General features: G+C 46.9%; 1 protein-coding gene and 1 long non-coding RNA gene across 4 annotated transcripts in view; one reads left to right on the forward strand and one right to left on the reverse strand.

The window, feature by feature from the left end:
• oxr1a (oxidation resistance 1a) overlaps nucleotides 1–24,439 on the forward strand; it is a 704,666-nt gene that overhangs the window by 491,813 nt on the left and 188,414 nt on the right. For all 3 annotated transcript variants that reach the window (XM_072467220.1, XM_072467219.1, XM_072467221.1), the window contains exon 7: nucleotides 1,167–1,319. In XM_072467220.1, coding sequence (XP_072323321.1) covers nucleotides 1,167–1,319 — 153 coding nt within the window. The remainder of the gene's footprint in view (nucleotides 1–1,166; nucleotides 1,320–24,439) is intronic.
• LOC140385266 (uncharacterized) lies at nucleotides 10,596–12,203 on the reverse strand. Its single transcript, XR_011933325.1, has 3 exons — nucleotides 12,115–12,203; nucleotides 11,547–11,659; nucleotides 10,596–10,733 (listed from the first exon to the last, which is right to left on the reverse strand). It is a non-coding gene; the product is annotated as an uncharacterized lncRNA (long non-coding RNA).

Consider the following 24,439-nt stretch of genomic DNA (forward strand, 5'->3'; position numbering starts at 1 on the left):
CTGTTCGGGAACATGGAGAGATAATTCAGAATGTCCAATTCAGTTAACAAGTACGTCTTTTGGGATTTGTGGGAGGAAACCGGAGTGCCGGGAGGAAACCCACGCAGACACTAGGAGAACGTGCAGACCCCTCACCTAAGGAAGGATATGTTTGCCTTTAGCAGACTGCAACAAAAGTACACTCGACTGATTTTGGATGAGGTAATTGTCTAGTGGGTAGAGATTGAGTTGAGAAGGCCTATGTTCTCTGGAAATTAGAAGAATAAGTAAGTGATCTCATTGAAACATGTAAAATTCTTGCTAAGATTAATGTTGAGAGGATATTTCTTGGCTGGAGAGTCTAAAATATGGAGTCATCATCCATAGAATCTCTACAGTGCAGAAGGAGGCCATTCAGCCCATGAGTCTGCACCTATCCTCTGAAAGAGCACTCTATTTAGGCTCACTCCCGCACCCCTCCTATCCTTGTAACCACACCTAACCTGCACATCTTTGGACTGTGGGAGGAAACCAGAGCACCCGGAGGAAACCCAAGTAGACACTGGGAGAACTTACAAACTCCACGCAGTCACCCAAGGCCGTAATTAAACCTGGGTCCCTGGCACTGAGGCAGCAGTGCTAACCACCGTTCCACCGTGCCTCTATTCCTCTCCGAATAAGGGCTGAGATGAGGAGAAATGTCTTGACCCAAAATGAAGCTTTCGAACTCTTTACTGCTAAGGGTTGTTGATTTTTACTCATTAAGTATTTTCAAGTCCGTGATGACAGATGTTTGAATACCAAGGAAATCAAGGTAATGGGGATAGTGCAGGAAGGTGTACCCTGATGATCAGTCATGATCATCAGGCAGAGGAGGTTTGAATGGGACTACTGCTGCTCCATTTCTTCGGTTCTCACTTTCCCTCACCTTATTCCTTCTCTCTCTTCCCATGTTCCTAGTCTACTGGTATGGCTAGTACCAGTTTGATCGGATCACAAATTGGAGACAATTAAAAGTAATTGTAGAATCGCATATTTATGATAAGATGCTCCATCAGTTTAACTTTCTTTTCCACTTAGTATTACTTCAGTTATGTGTTCTAGTTGGTATAAGATTGGATTTGCATATTTGATATCTGCCTATTTCCGAGGTTCAATGTCAATCATTGAAATTTATGTGATTTCAGGATGTGGAACATGCTCACCACAAAGATTTGACCTCAACACCAGCGCACGGCTGCATTCGACCTGCCAGGGTGGTATCGTCCACCTCTGAGGAAGAGGAGGCCTTCACTGAGAAATTTCTCAAAATTACATGCAGATACGTAACTGATGGGAAGGTAATTAATCTAACTTTCATTTCATCAGTTGCTTTTTAGTGTTTCCTTGGCTGATCAGACAAGTGTATCGTGCAAATGTGCCCACAATTTTGTTACTCAAATTGTTCTCCAGTGTGGTGGGGTGAGCAGCTTTACTGTGTTCAATGTTTCGGATCATACACCGAGAATGACGATTTGGTCAAGAAGCCAACTCGTGTTGATGAAATCATAAATCAGGATAGAGGATTGGGGTGAGAATTATTAGATACTGCAGCACTTTTAAAAAGTTCTGCGGATTATCTGTATAATTATTAGTCAAAGGTTTGTAGAGTACTTTCGCTAAGCATTGGTTTCCTCTCATTGTGAGTAAAGGCAGGTACAGCTATTGCCCCACACTGTAAGTTAGCAGCCCCCCACATCCATGCTGCAGTCTGTGGGGTAGCAGGGCTTTAGGAACATAAGGATAGGCAAGCACTAGACACTAATAAGCATTATTAACTGACCATGGTATGGAATATTGTAAATTTGGCTTAAAATGTTTGTTTAAGTTTTTATTTTGCCATCTTGTCTAACAGAATGCTGGAATGGTCATTGGCAGAATGAAAGGACAATGTGGGCCAGTTGTTGACTGGAGTGTCGTGTTGGGTGTTCTGGTTTACAAACAAGCCAACAATGCTGGAAGTGGTGTAACGCTATTTTATTAACTGTTCAACTATGCTAACATACTGCAAATGTGGGTATAAGCAATACCAGCTTAACTGTGGACCCTCTCCTATCACTAGCTATGGTGAGGCACTCAGTTCATGGTGAATGTCTGTGATGCAGGCTGTGAGCTCTGTGCTCTGAGCTGGCTGCTGCTAGAATGTCCTGTCCCCTGTCTTTATAGTGCCTGTGCTCTCACTGGTGATTGGCTGCGGTGTTATGTATGCTGGTTGGTCCTACTGCATGTCCATCAGTGTATGTATGTGATTGCACCATAATGTACTTATGTATATTATGACATGGAGAATTGGGATTGTGTTGACTGAAATGATTGCAGCCTGGTGGAAAGGGGATATGTTGGTGGTTTCCTCCCTTCTTTGTCCTCCTCAGCTGCCCACCTTATACTTTGTGAAAAGGCCTGTGCTCTCAAGATGGCATGTTTGTGCAAGATGCAACAGAACGCAATTAATTTTCAAACCTGCTCTGACATGTACTGCAGGGCTCTTCAGAATGGTCTAGGAAACAAAGTGGTTGCTTGGGTCCCTTAATGGCCTGATTGATATCATTTAAAAGGAAATGGTGGTGCAGTGATAATGTCACTGGACTAATAATCCAGAGGCCCAGGCTAATGTTCTCGGGGCGAGGGTTCAAATCCCACCATTGCAGCTGGTGCAATTTAAATTCAGTTACTAAATCTTGAATTAAGAAGCTAGTCTTGGTAATACTGGTTGTTGTAAAAATCCACCTGGTTCACTCATGACCTTTATGAAAGGAAATCTGCTGTCCTTATCTGGGCTGCACATGACTCCAGACCTACAGCAATGTGATTGACTCTTGATTGCCCTCTGAAATTGCCTAGTAAGATACTTCACGATATGAAACCACTACAGAAAAATCAATACGAATGAGACTGGTGGAGCACCCGGCGTCGGCCGGTGGTTACACAGTGGTTACCCTTACAACGTCAGGGATCTGGGTTCAATTCTGACCTTGGGTGACTGTGTGGAGTTTGCACATTCCCATGTCTGTGTGGGTTTTCTCCAGGTGCTCCATCCGGTTTCATAGAATCATAGAATTTACAGTGCAGAACCACTATGCCACACGTGCCTCCCACAGTCCAAAGATGTGCAGGTTAGGTTGATTGGCCACGCTCAAAGAAATTGCCCCTTGATGTCCAAATAGGTTAGTTCAGGTTCCAGGGATAGGGTGAGGGTGTGGGCCTAGGTAGGGTGGTCCTTCAGAGGGACAGTGCAGACTTGATGGGCAGAAAGGCTTCCTTCTGCACTGTAGGGGTTCTATGACTTCTGTGATGACCTAGGTATCGGAAACAACAATGGGACCAAGCCACGCACCATGCTGACTTGGCACTATACCGCTGTTCCTCCATTGTCACTGGCTTAGAATTTCCTACCATACATGCACTGCTGCAGTTCAAGAAGCGTTCTCGAGAGTAATTAGTTATGGGCAATAAATGCTGGCCTCGGCAGCAATTTCTTTTAAAAATGACATGGCAGCATGGCTCTCAATATATGAATGCTGCCCAGGTGTGCTCTGTTGCTCACTGAAGTCAGTTAGGTGATCAGCTGATATACCGTAGCTATCTGCTGGCTTGACGTGGGGCTCAAGCAGACTGGCTTAGAGCAAAGGCAATATGTCTGTGTGACTTTTAATTTTTGGAGGATACTCGAGTTAAACTTAGGAATTTACTTGAGAGTTAACTCTATCCGATCAACCAGGATTCCAAGCGTAACCAATATGGTGGGGTGTTGAATTTAAATTATAACATTCCTGGTTCTACTGCAAAAACATTCAATTGTGACAAACATTATCAGCCCAAATTGAGCATGTGCATGAAGTGCTCTCTCTTCTTCCACTTCTCAGCACTTTGATTGTCTTGAGTCCTGGAACACCTCAATAGTGATTGACTGAAGTCTTCTGAGAGTCCTTTTTCCACTACCTATTGCTCTGAGCTTTACCAACATTTTTATAACCATTTTTAGATGTTTGATATCTGGATGGATTATTAATGAAGGCTTTTGGTACTATAAATATTTATTGGTATTTAAAGTTACCTGTTAGGCGTTTTGAGTTATTCAGCTAAACGTTGGGTTGGAGAAGATGAGGTTGAAAGGAGATTTGATAGAGCCATTCAAAATCATGAGGGGTCCAGACAGAATAGAAAGGGAAAGAAATGTTCCCATTGGTGGAAGGATCCGTGAACTGGGAGGCACAGATTTCAAGTAATTAGCAAAAGAAGCAATGAAACACGAGGCAAAACTTTTTCCACACAGCCAATGGTTAGGATTGTACTTCCTGAAAGTGGGTGGAGGCAGGTTGAATTGAGGTATTGGAGATGGAATCATATTATTATCTAAAAAGGAAGAATGTGCAGGGCTACGGAAAAAAGCAAGGGAACGGCGCCTTGTGAATTGCCCCTTCAGAGACACAGCACAGACACAATGGGCCACATGACTTCCTTTTGTGCTGTAATGATTCTGTGAAGATTACTAAGCACTTTATTTAACCAACACCAATACACACGTTAAATACAGTGCTTTAGAATGCAGGTTGGCCAAATTATTTTGTTTTGATGGAAGATATCCTGGGGGTGATTCCTCCTATTGTTCTCCTTCATATAGTCTCTTGCAAACAATTACCTCCCATAACAATAGCAGTTAGTTTGCCTTTAATGCAGTTTTCAGCAGAGCTCGATTACTACTTTTTTAATGAAATTATCTTTTATGACTACCATAAAAGGAGTCAGTTATTATGATGGCAGTGCTGTATTTTAACCCATAATGTTTCTGTGGTATGTAGGTATCCGAATAGGCTGAGTTTTCTTTCCATTATTAACATCTTCAAGTTAAAAGTGACGAAGGTGACACGTTGCAAAGATTCTATAGCCCAGATCTTCTGAACAGCAAGAATGATTGATTGCCACTGCACTCAAAAATCATCCCCTACTCAAGGCAGCACGGTGGCGCAGTGGTTAATACTGGTGCCTCACGACATCGAGGACCCGGGTTCGATACCGGCCCCAAGTCACTGTCCGTGTGGAGTTTGCACATTCTCGCCGTGTCTGCGTGAGTCTCACCCCCACAGTCCAAAAAAGATGTGCAGGGTAGGTAAATTGGCCACACTAAATTGCCCCTTAATTGGAAGAAAAAAAAGAATTGGGTACTCTAAATTTATTTAAAAATCCTGCACCACACTTCTCGCATTTCTACCAGTTGTCTTCTGCTACCGGCTATCATAGGAATGTGCAGCGCAACATTCATTGGGGAACTCTATCAGAGTGGAGTAGAATTAGGACAAAATGGGACAAAGTGCCTTTTTATGACATTAGTTTAAAGATCCAGTTTGAACATTAGTGAATGGAAAAGTGGGTGGGTGGATAAAGTTGGTGAGGTGAAAGATGGGTATGGCTGATGAAGTGGATAGGGTACATTAGGTGAGTGAGGTGGGTAAGTGGTGAGGGAATAGGCGAGTAAGGTGGATAGGTCTGTGAGCTGGTTAAGTAGGTAAGGGATAGGTAGGTGGCATGGATTAAAAAGTGGGTAGGGAATAATTGGTTGATGAGGGAGGTGGGCGTGGGTAGTAAGGTCCTAGGGAGGATAGCTGGTGTAGTTAGATGGGTGTGGGAGGGTAGTTGGATCAGGTGGGAGGTTGGACGGTAGTCTGGTGGTGGTTGGGGGGAGTGGTCAGGTTGAGGGGGTAGTAACATCAGGCTAGGAGGGTGATTGGGAATGTGATGGGTCAGGGGCTAGTTGAGTTTTGGGGGGCTAATGTGGGTGGTTGGCAATAGTGGAGTCAGGAAGATGCTGTGTCGGGAACCAAATTATATTACGTCAGCAACTTATTACTGGGCCTCCCCGCAGCAATCATTCCCCCCCCTCCCCCAAACGCCAGGGTAAGTCTGATGGAACCTTGCAGTACAGTCCGCAGATGGTGTCACGCATCGTGGCTATCTCCTGGGCCCTCCACAACCTGCCGCTTCAGTTGAATGAGGAGCTGCTTGAATGAGGAGCTGCTTGAGGAGGAGATGGAAGAGCAGCACATCTCCTCAGGTGAAGATGATGTTGAAGTGGATGACCACGATGTGGTCCTGGAGGATGAGGAGGTTGGCCATCAGGCAGTGGCGATGGCCAGAAGGAGCAGAAGATCCGGGGATGCCCTCATAACCACCCAATTCATGGATTGTGGTGATTATGGCCAATGTTAACGTCCCATCATCCTCGCGTCCCTTCGATGAGTACTGCTGTCCCGTTCGACTACTGGCAGCACACACGCTCACTGATGAGATTCGTGTCATGGGGAGGGCGCGGTTGCCTATAGTCCCTACATTGTAGGAGAATGATAAATGTGGACAGTGCATTGAACTTCAAGAGCTGTAAGGTTTTGGGTTTTGTAGTATAAAACACTTCGAATTAAAATAAACTCTTGAGGTTTGAATTTTTAATTTCGAACACTAGAATCCTCAGTTGTGTTTGACCTAACTAGTGTTTATGAATCAAGTGGAATATACTAAGCAAAATTTCATATACACTGAACAAGAAGCAGTGAAGACAACATAGAAGTTTCTCCTCTCTCTCAAGATCCCAGGGACTCTTTGACACAGATAATGTCTCTCTTTGCCTTTGGAGTGATGTTGAACCGTGTCCAGCGAGTCATATCCCAGAAGCCATGGTATCATTGTGCCAACGAGGATTACCATTTCTCAAATTTTATCCCTCAGTCTCCCATTCCTCCATCCTTTTTTGGGTATAGTCCAAATTAACTTTCCCTATTGGCTTTAGTTCACAATTCATCTTGTGTCAGCCCACCTTTGCAACAACACCTGCTTTATGAATCATAAACCCCAGAAGTTTAAATTCCATCACAAACAGATGTACATTTCCTTCCAGCTATGGAGAAGCCATAAATAAAGTCAAATTCTCTTGTCAATATATATTAACCCAAGCCCCACACGAAAGCTATTAAAATCAACAGTTAAGGTCGATTCTTATCATAATGGACAGGTAGTAATACGGAAGCAGGGGGGCTGCAGAAGGACTTGGACAGGCTAGGAGAGTGGGCAAAGAAGTGGCAGATGAAATACAATGTGGAAAAGTGCGAGGTTATGAACTTTGGTCGGAAGAATGGAGGCATAGATTATTTTCTAAATGGGAAGAGGCTGAGGAAATCAGAAGTACAATTGCTTATTGTCACAAGTAGGCTTCAATGAAGTTACTATGAAAAGCCCCTAGTCGCCACATTCCGGCGCCTGTTCGGGGAGGCTGGTACGGGAATTGAACCGTGCTGCTGGCATGCCTTGGTCTGCTTTAAAAGCCAACGATTTAGCCCAGTGTGCTAAACCAGCCCATGCACGTTCAGTTGGCAGTTAGGAAGGCAAATGCAATGTTAGCATTAATGTCAAGAGAGCTAGAATACAAGAGCAGGGACGTACTTCTGAGGCTGTATAAGCCTCTGGCCAGGCCCCATTTGGAGTATTGTGAGCAGTTTTGGGGCCAATATCTAAGGAAGGATGTGCTGGCCTTGGAAAGGGTCCAGAAGAGGTTCACAAGAATGATCCCTAGAATGAAGAGTTTGTCATAGGAGCAACTGAGGACTCTGGGTCTGCACTCGTGGGAGTTTAGAAGAGTGATGGGGGATCTTATTGAAACTTACAGGATACTGGGAGGCCTAGATAGAGTGGACATGGAGAAGATGTTTCCACTAGTAGGAAAAATTAGAACCTGAGGACACAGCCTCAGACTGAAGAGACAATCCTTTAAAACTGAGATGAGGAGGGATTTCTTCAGCCAGAGAGTGGTGAATCCGTTGAACTCTTTGCCGCAGAAGGCTGTGGAGGCCACTTCACTGAGTGTCGTTAAGACAGAGATAGATAGGTTCTTGATTAATAAGGGTATCAGGGTTATGGGGAGAAGGCAGGAGAATGGGGATGAGTAAAAATATCAGCCATGATTGACTGGTGGAGCAGACTCGATGGGCCAAGTGGCCTAATTCTGCTCCTATGTCTTATGGTCCTATAATATCAGAATAAAGATTTCCTCTCTGGTACAGATTCACCTGCATGGTTTGATTAACATAAGGGACGGGATTCTCCGATCCCCTGCCTGGTTGGAGAATCCCCGGGGCGGGGCGGCGTGAATCCCGCCCCGACGCTGTATTCTCCGGCGTCGGTTTTCAGGCGGGGGCAGGGATCATTCTCCGGGCCCCAATGGGCCGAGCAGCCGTCGGTTTCTGGCCAGTCCCGCCGCCGTGGATTGGACATGGTCCCACATGGCAGGACCTGGCTGGTAGGCTGGCTGGTGTGGTCCTCGGGGGTGGGGGGGGGGGGGGGTGCGCAGGGGGATCCGGCCCTGGGGAAGACCCCCACGGTGGCCTGACCCGCGATCGGGGCTGTGCCGTGGGGGCACTCCTTCCTTCCGTGCCGGCCCCTGTAGGGCTCCGCCATGGTCAGTGCGGAGAAGACACCCCCTGCGCATGCGGCAGAATACGGCGGCCGGTCTGCGCATACGCTAAACCACGCCGGCGTTCTGCGCATACGCTAACTTGCCAACCCCTCCGGCGCCGGCCTAGTCCCCGGACGTGCGGTGAATTCCGCAACTTCCGGATGGGCCGACGGCAAGAACGGCGCCAACCACTCCGGCGTCAGGTCAATTCGCCGATTGCGGTGGATCCTGCCCAAGGTGTCATCCTAAGTTCAAACTGTTTTAACCATTCCTTCAAACTGATTTAAAAACAAACAACCTATATCATATTTTGGCCATAAAGACAGATTCAGCTCAACTCAAATCGATTCCACCATGAATCAACAAAACAAGTTTGTTTTTTCACGAACATCTGCTTTTCCTGTTTCTTCAACTATATTGACTGTTAGTTGCCCAACAAGTCAAAACTGAACCACTTAATTTAAACAGTGCTACAGAATAAAATCCATAGATATTACAGATTCAAAAAAAGTAGTAGATTTCTCAATCTTACAGAGTATGTCTGGCTCCTGTCTGGCTGAAGGCCAGGGTCATATCCGGGCAATGTCACGCGGAGAGTTTCATCTCTCCTAATCTCGGCACCTCCTTAATTATCTGTGCCCTTGACATTCTGTGTCACCGGAAGCTGAGGCTCACTTTTCCTCAGGGTCGAGCTGCTGAGTTTTGTGCAGAGAGGACGCATTGACAATTGCTGAGCTGAGTGACGGTGCCCCTGAACATTGTAGGGGACATCCTCATTATTAAGGAGAAACAGACATGATTGATGTGTTCTGTCACCATGAGGCGACACCAACCGAGTGCTGGCAACCTTGCAGAGATCAGCTGGTGGAGTCTCTGGATTGAGCACCCAACTGTTGAACAAGAATCCAGTTTTATCTGAGCGGCACAAAGATATCTCAGCAGACCAGGCAGCCATAGAGAGGTTGCAATAGTGAGAGTTTATTTACAGAGGAAGGTGCTTATTTACATTGGTGGAACTACACCTGTGCCCACCCTGCGCAAATCGATCATCTTAACCTTTTAACCATCTTTCTGTATCCGCAGGATCCACAGTGAAGGTGGAGGCAGCCTGCTGCCTACCATGTCCTGTTGTCTGTGATGACCTTGTTGGGCATCTTCTAGAGGGAGCCTACTTTCGGGTGCTGCTGAATTGCAGTATCACCCTTCTCTGTCTTTGGGGCTGGAGCTGATGCGGTCACAGGACGAGGGGGTTAGGACAGGCTGAAACATTCCTGCCTGTTACCTGGGTTGATGGCCGCGAGCTGTGCACCATCTTCTCCTCTTCCAGTGGGTGCCCAAGGGCCCCTGGGATAGAGGGGAAGCTGAAGTGAGGTGGAGAAGCCGCACCAACCTCTGGCATTGGCACTTATTAAGTGCCCACACATTCCTGAACCATGGAGTTAAAGCCCTGTGTCATGGAATTCATGCCCTCCCATCAGTGCAGGACTGAAGTCTTGCAGCAAGGTTTCCACTGCGGCTGCCATCCTCGCTGCATTCATCTGGTTACTGGGAGTGACGGCACTATCTCGTCAGGCAGAAGGTGGTACGGCTCCTCCATCCTGTCTTTCAATCAGAGGAGTGTTGCTGACATCCCTTCCTGATGTTCCCGACTTTGCCTTTGGAGCTCCAGCAACTGAGGCTTGACCAAGTCCAGAGGCTCATCATCTAGCTCCCAGCAATCCTCCGAGTGCCTGCACTGTGAGATTTCTTTGCCTCTGCCTGCTGTGGATCAGAAGAGCAAGGTGCTCACCAGATTGTTCCCCCAAGGCCTCTCTAATGCTAAGTCTCCTCTGTGTTCCCGAACAGGCGCCGGAATGTGGCGACTAGGGGCTTTTCACTGTAACTTCATTGCAGTGTTAATGTAAGCCTACTTGTGACAATAAAAATTATTATAATATTATTATTAAGTCCCACCAAGGTGTGTGTCCTTGCTAGTGAAGGGTGTGGATGAAAGCAGTGAAGCTTCTTCAGTGTCAACGTCTGAGAATCATCGGCTTTGACAAAGAGTCATCCAGACTCAAAACATTAGCTCCCTTCTCTCCAGATGCTGTCAGACATGCGGTTTATTGAGGGATGACACCTTATGTTAATCAAACCATGCATTACTTTAATGGATCTGTTTTTGTTTCCGATTCCAGCATCCTCAGGCCTTTGCTTTTATCTGAGAAATCCTCCTTGCTGGTGTCAAAGGTTTCTTGCACTTGGCTGGTGGAGGCCCGGGGTTCCTCCCCAGATGCGCCTGCAAGAGAAAGGAGAGTTTATTAGTGGCACAGTGGTTAGCACTGCTGCCCCACAACTCCAGGGTCCCGGGTTCAATTCTGGCCTTGGGTGACTGTCTGTGTGAAATTTGCACTTTCTCCCCGTGTCTGCGTGGGTTTCCTCCCAGTGCTCTGTTTCCGTCCCATAGTTTAAAGTTGTGCCGGTTAGGTGAATTGGCCATGCTAAATTGCCCCTTGGTGTCCAAAAGGTTAAGGGGGTTACGGGGATAGGGTGGAGGCGTGGGTTTAAGTAGGGTGCTCTTTCCAAGGCCCGCTGCAGACTTGATGGGCTGAATGGCCTCCTTCTGCACTGTAGATTCTATGATTCAATAGAAGGGGTATAACAATAGAGACTATAGGACTTAAGTTAGCTTGATGTACTGGATGATGTTGTTCTGCTTGGTTTGTTGGCACCCAACCCACCCTCGGCACAGAAGCAGTTATGTTCCTTCTCGGCCAGCTGGAGTGCTCCCTCCTCGAATCCCGAGAGGACTTTGAATTCTGCCATTCCTTGGCCCATCTTGATCTCTCTTGTTGTGTGCTAACTTGTCCTCCGTGAAAACAGATTGAGAGAGTGTAAGGAGGACACATACCTAAACAAATGCTAGAGATGCTTGGCATTGTGGATGGTGAGTGGGAGCAGCAAGATGATGAGGACACGACCCACAGGGGTGATGAAGATGTGTGTGGGAGAGTGAGAGTGGTGGTGTCCCTTAAGCTGGCAGTGAGCAAGATCCCTGGATGTGTTGTGGGTTTGTGAGTGTGTGATTTGAGAGTAATGGGGAGTGACCTACTTTGGTGGAACAGAAGGGATCATTTATTCTCTTCCTGCACTGGATAGCCATCCTCTGCAGCGCTGCCACCGCCTCCCACGCTGAGTTGATGTCCTTGCTTGCAGGTCTCCTCCCTGTGCATGGGTACAGGACATCACGACGTTACTCCGGAAACCGGATAGACTTCCTCACAGCCATCCCCTGCCTTGGACCTTGCATAAATGGCTAGAGAGGCCTTCAAATGGAGTGGCCCACTTATTGAACTACTCAGCTGATGGTGGCATGGGGGAATCAGACTACCCACCCCTGAGGCGGCGTAAAACCTGCGGCAAAAAATATATTATTTAAGTCCCTAAAAATACAGCGTAAAAACCCTCCGGTCTAAAGTCCATTTTTCCTGCCCGCAAACATCAAATATGGAAAAATACCGCCCTGAGACTTGAGGGACTAGGGTAATTACCCATCAAAAGCTGAAATTTCTCAGGCAATCCCACAGAGGTCAGTTTGTCAAGACTTCACAGGGCCCTGACACATGTCTTCTGGCCCTCTATCTCACAGTGAGCAACTATTTATAAAAAGGATTTATTACCTCAGAATGGAGTGTCTGGATCTGGTTCGATCATGACCAAAGCTGGTATCTGCTGGAAGATAACAGATGATCTACTGTAATGCAAAATGCTCAACAGCAAGTTAATTTAGAAAAATACTGAAACATTTGTGGCGATGTAGGTGAATGATTGCAGCAGCATGCATTCTTGTTATATGGTGGCAGAGCATTATTTAGAGATTGTACTGAATCCTGTCATTCGGAGGAAAGGACCATATTTCCTGAGGTTCCTGATTGGCTCAGTGTCAAGTGCCGAAGTTAGTTTCCCACTTTGTGAGAGTTAATTCATCTGTAACTTCAATTTGGAATCACAGAATGGTTACAGCTCAGCAGTCCATGTAAGAGCAACTCAGCAAGTCCCACTTGCCCACCCTCCCACCATATTCCTGCAACTTTTCCTTCACAGGTGCTTATTCAGTTTCCTTTGAAAATCACAATTAAATCTGCCGCCACCACATCTCGGGTGGAGCATTTCAGATCCTACCCACTTGTGCACCAAGTTTTCATCATTGTTGGTCTTTAGCCAATTACTTGAAACCTGTGTCATCTGAATCTTCACCCTTCCACCACTGGGATAAGTTAGTGGAAGACACTAATAACATTCCAAAAATACATAACCAAGGGACAGAAGGCAAAGAGGAAATAAATATAACCGCAATCAATGAGGAAAAAGCACTAGGGAAACTAATGCAACTAAAGGCCGATAAGCTCCCTGGACCCGATGGTTTGCATCTCAGGGTGTTAAAGGAAGTAGCTACAGAGATAGTGGATGCACTGAAGAATCTTAAATTCTGGGATTGGAAGACTGTGCTAACCACAGTGGCACAGTGATTAGAACTGCTGCCTCACAACGCCAGGGACCCGGGTTTGAAGCCGACCTCTGGTAACTGTCTGTGTGGAGTTTACACATTCTCCTCGTGTCTGCGTGAGTTTCCTCCGGGTGCTCTGGTTTCCTCCCACAGTCCAAAGATGTGCAGGTTAGGTGGATTAGCCATGCTAAGTTTCCCCTTAGGGTGAAGTTGTCTTTCAAAGGATCTGTGCAGACTACATGGGTTGAATGACCTCCTTCTGCACGCTAGGGATTTTATGAACACCTTTATTCAGAAAAAGGAGACAAAAATCAAAATATAAGTCAGTTAGCTTAACTTCTGTTGTTGGGAGTCCATTATAAAGGATATAATAGAGTATTTAGAAATGCATAATATAATTAAGCAGAGTCAACAGGCCTTGATGATGGGGAAATCATGCCTGACAAATTATTGGGATTGTTTGTGGTGGTAACAAGTAGGATAGAAAGGGGAACAAGTAGATGAAATATACGTGGATTTCCAAAAAGCGTACGATAAGGTACCACACAACAAGCTCCTGAATAAGGTGAGACCCATGGTGTTGGGGGGGAAGTATATTAGGGCAGCAAGGTGGCACAGTGGTTTTGGACTGCTGTCTCAGTGCCAGGGACCCAGGTTCGATTATGACCTTGGGCGACTGTCTGTGTGGGGTTTGCGCGTTCTTCCCGAGTCTGCGTGGGTTATCTCTGGGGGGGCTCCGGTTTCTTCCCACAGTCCAAAGATGGGCAGGTTAGGTGGATTGGGAAATGGAACATAATGTCGGAAAATGTGAAGTTATGCACTTTGGTAGGAAGAATACGGAGCCAAATATTACTTAAATGAAGTAAGACTGTAGAAAACTGCAGCACAGAGGGATTTGGGAGTCCTCGAGCATAAATCACAAGCTAACATGCAAGTTCAGCAGGGAAGACAAATGGAATGTTGGCCTTTATTTCAAAGGGAATACAGTATAAAAATAAAGTAGCCAAAGTCCCAGATTACCATAAGCAGCTTTCCCCTTTGAGGGGCAGAGCGGAATGGTGGTGATTTGACCTGCGGATCACCACACCTCAGCCGAGGGGCCGGCCTTCATGAATAACTCAGCTGGTATAAGAATTGAACCTACAATGTTGACCTTGTTCTGCATCATGAAACAGCTGTCCAACTAACTGAGCTAAAGTTTCTGCAAACTAATTTTGTGCAGCAAGTAACTGAGTAGCATGATGTTGCCAAACTCTGGTATTGCACCTGTCTTCGCTAGGATGATAGTATGCATTTTTCGTTGGTGGTTTAGCTAGAACACTCTCTCCCTGTTTGAATATTCGATTTGGAAAGATTTTTTCCCTCCTAGCAATTTATGTTTGTTGTTGTTTGACAATCTCTGCAATACATCAGGTGGAGTTAACAAATCAAACTGTGTTTCTGGCTTCCTCTTGAATAACAGCATTGCCTGTGAACTTTGCGTGGTAGCGTGTACAGTTCTCCGGTAAGATATTAGAAATTTGTTTACCCTTCTTGACAATGTCCCCGGTCCTTCGATGCTTTGATAGAATGCTTGTCATGGCTGTGTCAGCCATTCCCACAGATGTAATGGTTGTAGTATTGGAGTGTTTCTTAGTTTTGCACAAGATTGGCATTGTCCAACATTCGCCTAATTTCATAGAATCCCTACAGTTCAGAAGGAGGCCATTCAGCCCATCAGGTGTGCTTAAGCTCTTCAAATGAGCACTCCACCAAGTGTTGCCCCACGCCACACTTTCCCTGCAACCCCCTAACCTAACCTGCATATCCCAGGACTCTAGGGGGAAATATGTCATGGCCAATCCACCTATCCTGTACACCTTTGAACTGTGGGAGGAAACCAGAGCACCCGGAGGAAAACCATGCAGACTTAACGAAGCGGCTCTAGAAATAGTGGATGCATTGGTGGTCATCTTCCAGAGTTCTATAGAGTCTGGAACAATTCCTGCAGATTGGAGGGTAGCTAATGTAACTCCATGATTTAAAAAGGTAGAGAGGAAACAGGGAATTGTAGATGAGTAAGCCTGACGTCAATAGTGAGGAAAATTCTAGAATCTATGAACAAAGATTTAGTGGCAGAGTACTGGGAAAATCGTGGCAGGATCAAACAGAGTCAGCATGGATCTATGAAGGGGAAATCATGTTTGACAAATCTACTGGAATTCTTCTAGGATGTAACTAGTAGAGTTGACGAGGGTGCGCCTGCGTAAGAGATTTGTCATAACTTGGGGTTAAGCAAGTAATGGGTCTACAATGAAACCTTGAAGCAAATCATGGGACACTAATGAAACCTTAAGCAGGACATGGGACACTTATGAGACTGGGGGATTGATATTCCCAAAGGACTATGAGGAATATGCACTCCCCCACTGAGGGGCTGGGTGCCCCTTTCTACATCCTGGATACAACCGGAGGGCCATGAACGGTGAGTACTCCTGTAGCACAGTAACTGCTCTGTACTCTTGTTCTGTTGCATTAAACCTTTTTCCTTTTGATTCAGCCTGTTCGGGTCGATGTGAACTCCTTTCCAGACCTTATCATAAGATTAATGTGTAAAATTAAAGCGTATAGGATAAGGGGTAGTCTATTGAGATGGATAGAAAACGGTTGGCAAACAGGACACAGAGTAGTGTCTTTTCAAATTGCCAGGCAGTGACTAGTGGGGTACCGCAGGGATCAGTGCTAGGACCCCAGGTATTCACAATACATATTCATGATTTTGATGAGGAACAAAATGTAATATCTCCAAATTTGCAGATGACACCAAATTGTGTGGGAGGTTGAGCTGTGAGGAGGGTACAGAGATTCTTCAGTGTGAATTGGACAAGTTGAGTGAGTGGGCAAATGAATGGCAGATGCAGTAGAATTTGGAAAAATATGAGTTTTTACACTTTTGTAGCAGAAATGAGAAGGCAGATTTATGTGAATAGCCATAAATAGGAGAGGGGAGCGTGCAACAAAATCTTGGTGTCCTTGTACACCAGTCACTGAAAGTAAGCATGCAGGTACAGCAGGCAGTAAAGAAGGCAAATTGTATGTTGGTCTTTGTAGCGAGGGGATTCGAGTACAGGAGCAGGGATGTCTTGCTGCAATTATATAGGGCTTTGGTGAGGCCACATCTGGAATATTGTGTGCAGTTTTGGTCTCCTTATCTGAGGAAGGATGTTCTTGCTCTAGAGGGAGTGCCGCAAAGGTTTACCAGACTGATTCCAGGGATGGCGGGACTGGGGTATGAGGAAAGTTTGAATCGGTTAGGATTTTATTTGCTGGAATTCAGAAGAATGAGGAGGGATCGCATAGAAATCTATAAAAATCTAACCGGATTAAACCGGTTAGAAACAGACAGGATAGTCCCAATGGTGGGTTTGCCAAAACCAAGGGTCACAGTCTGAGAATACAGGGTAGACCATTTAGGACAAAGATGAGGAGAAGTTTCTTCACCCAGTGCGTGGACGGCCTGTAGAATTCTTTACCATAGCAAGTAGTTGAGGCCAAAACATTGCAGGTTTTCAAGAAGCAGTTAGATGTTGCACTTGGGCGAAAGGGGGATTAGGCTATTGAGTTGGATGATCAGTCATGATCATCATGTATGGCAGTGCAGGTTTGAAGGGCCGAATGGCTCCCCCTGCTCTTATTTTCTAAACATTTTACGGGCAACTGAGCTGAGAAATGTTGCGATATTTATGCCCTCAGGTGTCTGATTCTCTACTAGAACCAATTGGAATCTTTCCTCATATGAATTCCATGTCTCATAATCTTCGTACGCATCCATGGCATCTGTTTTTCCTGACATATTTGGATCCCGCCTTCTGGGGTGTCTGCTTCCTCCCTTCTAATTTTTATTAGAAATTATGGCACAAACAATCCCTTAAACAAGCAACCAGGAACTCTTATCCTTTTTGACCTGACTATAGTTTGACATCCCCCCCCCCCCCCCCCACCCCCGAGTAGTGACCCACGCAAAGTCGGCAGACTTAAAATATAATCCGTTTCCAAAGCTCATTTAGTTTTGCTATGTGCATGGTTCCAGCAGCCCAGACCGCACACACTTCAACTCAAGCAGGTCTTCCCCGATTGTTGGTCTTGTTACTCAATTGCTGTCAAAAATGTTTTTACACCTTCTGCACTGGCGGCAGTGCTTCGCCCAATGCCTGTATGTGTGCAAGTGGGGTCCTGAGAATTTTCCGTTGTTCCTGATGCCGTCCCACTGTTAGTCGACAAAATTATCATTCAGCATTTTATTTTTTGCCTCAATCCTCGTTGCCAGTTTTCTCTCCTGTCATATTTCTTTGCTGCCGCAAAGAGAAAAGATATGGAGGTGCCCACAATCTGGATTCTTGTAAAACGTGATGAAAGTATTATTTAAGGGTGTTGCTCATGCAATCAAGGTGGTGATCTGCCCAATGCCTGCGCAAACACTCTGCTGATTTATCTACACCTCAGGTGACTCATAACCAGCAGGAAGATATTCTCTGATCCATAATGAGGCCAAAAAATAACTTCCTTGCTTTTATACTCGATGCCTCTGTTTATAAAGCCCAAGATCCTTCATTTTTAACAACTTTCTCAACTTCCCCTGACACCTGAAGCAATTTGTACACTTATATCCTCCCCAGGTTTTTCAGTTCCTGCTTAGAAGTTTCAGTTTGGAATTATAAAACTTCATTTTATATTGTCTCTCCTGATACTTCCTACCAAAATCTATCACTTCACACTTAAATTCACCTGTCACATCTCTGCTTATTCCACTGGTCTGTGTCATCTTGAACTCTATTTCTTCATGGTTTGCAATACTTCCAAAGTTTGTGTCATCTACGTTCAAATGATGTAGTTATGTCCTGTAAGATTTTCCCAACTTGGCTTAGAAGGACAAAAAGAAAAGGGTTCATTGCTTTCTGGTGGAAATATTTGTGAGTAAACAGCCAGGATTATCCTTAGTCGTGATGGTGCCAATCCTTCTTTGGCATTTCTTCAGATGTAAACTATTCCAGGAGAGGTATGGGAAGGCACCAAATGTCTGTAATCGTTTTTTAAAAATAAATTTAGTGTACCCAATTTATTTTTCCAATTAAGGGGCAATTTAGCTTGGCCAGTCCACCTAACCTGCACATCTTTGGTTGTGGGGTTGAAACACACGCAGACACGGAGAGAATGTGCAAACTCCACACAGACAGTGACCCGGGTCCTCACCGCCGTAGGCAGCAGTGCTACTGCGCTACCATGCTGCCCTCAAATGTCTTTAATTGTCCCCCAGCTTGAGTTAATACTTTCAGGAGAGTTTTGTTTTTTATAAAACTCCACTTATCCCAAGTAAAAATAAAATCAGACATGCCTTATTGAACTCTACTGAAAGGTCACACTTGCAGGCAACCCCAGAGAATGTTTATAAGGCAGAATGCACTGCCTTCACCTGCTTTATGCTGAGATTTAACTTGTTTTACCATCTCCATGACACTACTTGTATGGAGAGAAGATATTTACCTGTGTCATTTCTGTTGTTATTATACCTTATTGAAGTCCACCCTGAACAGGGAGTTGTCAGAAGTAGTTTCCACAGGCTAGATCTTGCTAACAAAGAATTCCTGAATGTTGATTAAACACACATGCTAGGTGTTTGCCTCATACTTCGTGATCATTTGTGCTCTATTTGACAGAGACCAATCTTACAACAAGGGTTGCCAAAGTACTTTAGTGCACCATAGTTCTTTCTACCATTATAATGCCCTCACATAGAATAATAGAACATTTTTAGAGAGAGGAGACCATTTGGCCCGCCATGTCCATATTGTCTCTCTGCAAGAGCAGCTCAGCTGGCCTCACACCTCTGGTGCTTATACAATTCCCTTTTGAGAGGCTCCCAGAGTGTCTGCCTCCACTCTTGGACACAAATACTTTTAGAGCATGAGCATGTTGTGTTTAAAAGAGAGGTTTTTCCTGTTGTTTCCGTTGCTGCTTTTGCAATCAACTTAAATCAGTGCCCACTCGTTCTTAACCTTTTCACCAATAGGACAGTTTCTCGCCATTTACTCTGCCTCAACCCCTTATAATGTTTTTTGCTTTATCAAATCTCCTTTCAAAGGGAAGCAGTGAGACAATGGCGAAGCTTAAAAGTAAATCAAAACGAAAGGACACGGCAATGGAGCAGAGTAACAGTGGCACAATGGTTAGCACTGCCGCTTAAAAGCGTCAAGGACCCGCATTAAATTCCGGCCTTCGGTGACTGTCTGTGTAGAATTTGCATGATCTCCCCGTGCCTGTGTGGGTTTCCTCCGGTTGCTCTGGTTTCCTCCCACAGTCCAAAGATGTGCATTAGGTTGATTTTCCAAGCTAAATTGCCCTGGATTTACAGGTGGTGTTATGGGCGGGGGAGTGGACTGTGCAGAGTGCTCTTTCAGAGGATCGTTGTAAACTTGATGGGCTGAATGGCCTCATGAACTGTAGGATTCTATGAACAATGTGGGTGTGACAGGAACGGACAGAGCATGTAAACTGAAGAGTGCACAAGATCAGAGTCTGCAAGAATGGTAAAAAGATTTAAAGGCTCTGTATCTGAATGCATGTAACACTAGCAACAAGATGGATTCATTAATATCGCAACTAGAAACAAATAAGCATGACCTGATAGCTATTTCAGAGATATGGTTGCATGGCAACCAAGGTTGGGACCTACGTATTTGAGATTTTGGACGGATAGGAAGCTAGGAAAAGGTAGTCAAGTAACTCTGTAGAGGGTGCAAGGACAGAATCAATTTGGCTCGAGCTAAGGAACAAAAAAACTGCAATCACATTGCTTAATATAGTCTATAGACTGGGCGGCACGGTAGCACAGCGGGCAGCACTGTTGCTTCACAGCTCCAGCGTCCCAGGTTCAATTCCTGGCTTGGGTCACTGTCTGTGTGGAGCCTGCACATTCTCCCCGTGTCTGTGTGGGTTTCCTCCGGGTGCTCCGGTTTCCTCCCACAAATCCTGAAAGACGTGCTGTTAGGTGAATTGGACATTCTGAATTCTCCCTCCGTGTACCTGAACAGGCGTCTGAGTGTGGCGACTAGAGGCTTTTCGCAGTAACTTCATTGCAGTGTTAATGTATGCCCTCTTGTGACAATAAGGATTATTATTATTAGACAGCCGACTAGTGATCAGGATGTACAGCAAATCTGCAAGGGAATTACAAAGAGAAGCAAATATTCGACTTCCAGTCACAGCCATGGACTGGGTGGTCGTGCACAGGATGACTCCGGCTCGAAGGTACTGGTTTTGGCTCTTTTCACCCATATATTCGGTAGATTTGGCAGAGAAATGGAGCAGAAAGTGTAAGAGAAGAAGTTCTCCCTGGACTGGCATGTCTACTGGCTATCAGACCCGGCTGAAGACAGTTAAAGACCTGGCTAAGGAGCTGGAGGAGACTTGTGGTGCAGCACCAATTATGAAAACGACAGCGGAGGATTAAGGATCATCGTTGGTGGGAAGACCTCAGATGGAGCAATTGATGAGCTTCATCCAGGAGGAATTTTGACAGCAGAGGAAGGAAATGCATAGTGACTGGTCGGAGGCGATTGAGGGAGCGGTGTCTCTGAATTGGGTGGAAAAGTGTCTCAACGGGTAAGGGGCGACGATCCGTGTATTGTGTCCTTGGCGGCAGAGGTGGGGATCCTGGGGTATCTATGCAAGTCACTGCGGTCAAAGGCAGAAGAGCAGGAGAACAGATCAACACGACAAAATTTGCAGATTATGGGGCTGCCAGAAGGCGTGGAGAAAGCAAGCACACCACAAAATGTTTTGAGGATAGTGGCCAGGTTGATGGAGGAGAAGGTGCTGGACCAGGTCCGTAGTTCCTTGAGACAGAAGCCGAGAGCAGGGTAGCCACCGTGGGCAATGTTGTACCGATGCACAGGTTTTCAGACACGGAGAAGATCCTGAGGTGGGCCAAGGCTAAGTGAGTCTGGGAGTGGGCGGATAATCGAGTCCGGATTTACTAGGGCGTTGGTGCGGAGCTGGGTAAGAGGGGTGCGGACTTCAACTAGGCCACGGTGGTGTTGTACAGACCACATATTCAGTTTGGGGTGCTGTACTCGGCCAATCTCTGGGTGACTCATGATGGTCGGGAGAGCTATGTTGAGACACTGGAGGAGGCCAATGAAGGACCATAAGCTGAAGGAGAGCTGAGGGGAGGTTTGGGATGGAGGAGCTAAGTCTGTGAAAATTGGGAGTTACTGTTTTGGGTTGCCAATTTGGGGGAGGGGGAATTTTCAGAAGTTGTAACTGGGTGGGGGGGGAATCGTTCTTCTCTTTCCCCCCCCCCCCCACCTTTTCGCCTTTTGGGAGGAGGTTATTGGTGAATTCTGGTGTTTTTTCATGTCGGGGATGTGCTAGGGGCCCTTTGGGTTGTGTTGATGGTTTTGTCATTATTCAGAGTGGTTGGGGGCCTGTTACGCAGGCGAAGGTGGGGTTGCAGGTGAGAGGTGTGTACAGGCGCCTTCAGGCAGGAGTCGCCATGCTAGCAAGCAATGCTATATGAACGGGAGCGTTGGGTTGGGTTGGCTGGAGTGGAGTGGGCTGGGGCAGAAGAGGGTCTGCAACGTGACGGGTTTGGAGGATGAGCTTGGTCAAGGTTGGGGAGAGAGCCATCTTGGATGGGCCGGGTTCAGAGTATTTTTGGGTGATTCAGAAGTGAAGGGGGCTGATGGCAGATGCCAGAGGGGGGAGGAGGCGCAGGCCTCCAATAAGAATTGTGACATGGAATGACCGTGGGTCAAGAGGTCCTGGGTTTTTGCACACCTGAAGGCTTTGAGAGAGGAGGTTATTTTCTTGCAGGAGATGCATCTCCGGATGAAGGACCGGTTAGGTTCAGGAAGGGATGGATGGGACAATTATTTCACTCTGAGTTTGACTCGAAGTCGAGGGAGGGGTGGCCATTTTGTTGAGCAAGAAAATGGGATTTGAGGAGGCTAGGGAGGTGTGAGATCGGGGGCGGGGAGGGTGTTTGTTCGCGGGGACGCTGATGGTGTTAGTCAATGTTTATGCACCTAACTGGGACAATGCGGGGTTTGTAAAGAGGGTACTACGGGCAATTCATGGCTTGGATTTGCACCAGCTGATCATGGGAGGGGATTTTAACTGTGTGATGGAGCCGAAGGTGGACAAGTTGAGCCCTAAGTCGATGGGAAGGTCGAGGCGAGAGAGCTGGGTAGGTTTATGGATAGAATGGTGATGGTGGATCCGTGGAGGTTCAGGAACCCGGGAGGGAGGAAGTACTGCTTCTTGCACATGTACACGGTACTCTAGAATTTCATGGTTAATCAGGCGGTGCTGATCGGGGTAGGAGTGGAATATGCGAGAATCGTGATTTTTGGGTCACGCCCCACATTGGCTGGATGTGAAGCTTAGTTTGGGACAGGTGCAGAGGCCGGCGTGGAGGTTGGATTTGGGTCTTCTGGCGGACAAGGCGTTTTGTGAGAAGGTGAGACTGACAATTAGGAACTATGTGGAGCTTAATCAGAATGAGGAGGTGTTGGCAGACACGTTCTGGGAAGCTTTGAAGGCGGTGATCCGAGGTGGGATTATTTTGTTTAATGCGCTTGGGGATCGGAGGAGGAGGGAGGAGCACCGGCGGCTGTTAGACTAGATAGTCGAGGTGGATAGGAGATATTCGGTGAACCCCACAAAGAAGTTGCTGGTGGAGAAGAAGAGGTTGCAGGGACAGGTTGACGGGCAAGGTGGTGGAGTAGCTGCGGAGGGCAAGGGGCATGCAGTAGGAGTATGGAGGTAAGGCGAGTCTTATGTTGGCCCACCAATTGCGGCGTCAGGCAGTATCTCTAAGGGCGGAGAAGGAGGAGTTGGTGTCGGATCTGGAAAAGATAAATGAGGTGTTTAGGGGGTACTATGAGAAATGTAGAAGGCTGAGCCAGAGGGACAGTTGGGGTATATGGGATGGTTTCTGGATGGGTTGTTCCCAGAGCTGGCGGAGAGGAAGAGGCAGGCACTGGAGGAGCCGTTGCTGAGAGAGGTGATGGATAGTATTAAGGGAATGCAGCCGGTGATGGCCCTGGGGCCGGACAGATTTCCGGCGGAATTTTATAAGTTGGCTCCCCACCTGTTGGGGATGTTTAGTGAGGCAGTGGAGTGGAGTGAGTTGCCAGCGACATGGGGCATGATTCTCCAGCCGCGCTGCGCTCAAGGGAAAGTACAATGCGGCCGGAGAATCTCGGGAAAGCCCTCCAGCGAGCCTCCCGACACTGGCGAGATTTTCCGGAGTCCCGCGAGACTTCGGAATCGGAACTCTGCCCCAAATGTTGTCGAATGGCGCTCGCGGTAATAGATCATAAACCTACTTACGACCTACCTGCGCGGGATTCACCAACCTCCTTTGATTCTCCGGCCTCCCCAGGGAGGCTGCAGCCGGGTGGCGATCAGTGCTGGTCCACACAAACATGGACCAGGCGGAACGGCACCCAGGGGGTCTCTCGGGCCATCAGCGACCCCTGGGTGCAGGGTAAATGCAGGGTGGCCCCCTAGCCTTTTCCCCGGAACGGTGGCACCTTGGCACTGTCAAGGTGCCATGAATGGCACTACCAAGCCGGCAGGAGCACTGCCTGGGTGCAAGGTGGCAGTGCAAAGGTGCTCAAGTGCCAGGGTGGCACTGCCAAGGGTCGGGGGCAAGGGGGGCCATGAAATGAGTGTGGGAGGGTGTTTGAAGGTGGGGGGAGTGCAGGGCAGCCAAGTAGAGGCCTCTGGGTGGGGGCCCTGGAAGGGATGGGGTGCTGTAAGATGGCTTGGGGAGGCCTGAAAAGGGGGAGACCCACAGCGGGGTGTCCTCACTTTGGGGGGTGTAGGTTAGTGTCCCATGTGTGTGGGGGGTGTTGCTAACTTTTGGTTGGTTCAATTGGCTCTGTTTTATAACCTTTGCTCTAGAGTCGCCAGGTATCTTTATGATATCGCCACGAGGTTCAAGTTCAAGTAATGATCAATAACTCAACACACCAATTAGTAAGATTCAAATCAAAACACATTTATTATACACAGTAAATCACTACTCGTGCATAAACTCTTCTTTCTAGACTATTCCTATCACTAACAGGCCTATACTTAGCTTCGGACTGGCCCATCAGGTCAGGGGAACAAATGGCCTTTCGTTCAGCTCCTGAGTGTGCAGGATTCAAAAGCTGGTATGGACTGGTAGCTAGGAGCGCCTATCTCGTAGCGAGCGTTGACTTGAGACTTACTTTCTTGGCCGCTGGACAGTTCACTCTCGGGTTGCTTCGCGTTGCTGAGTGAACCTGTCAAGAAGGACGATTTGAACTTGGGGGCTTTACTTTATAGTCCCCAGGGGCTTCCCGCCCTTCGGGGCGGACCCCGTACCTGGTTCCAAGTGATTGGACTGCGTTCCGATCACTTGGATCGATTTCTCCAATGCTGGAGCGGTTCCCTGATCGCTAGGAGGTCCCTAAATGTCCGTTGGCCTT

The sequence above is a fragment of the Scyliorhinus torazame genome, chromosome 11 (assembly GCF_047496885.1).
Source record: "Scyliorhinus torazame isolate Kashiwa2021f chromosome 11, sScyTor2.1, whole genome shotgun sequence".
In the NCBI taxonomy this organism is placed as follows: domain Eukaryota; kingdom Metazoa; phylum Chordata; class Chondrichthyes; order Carcharhiniformes; family Scyliorhinidae; genus Scyliorhinus; species Scyliorhinus torazame.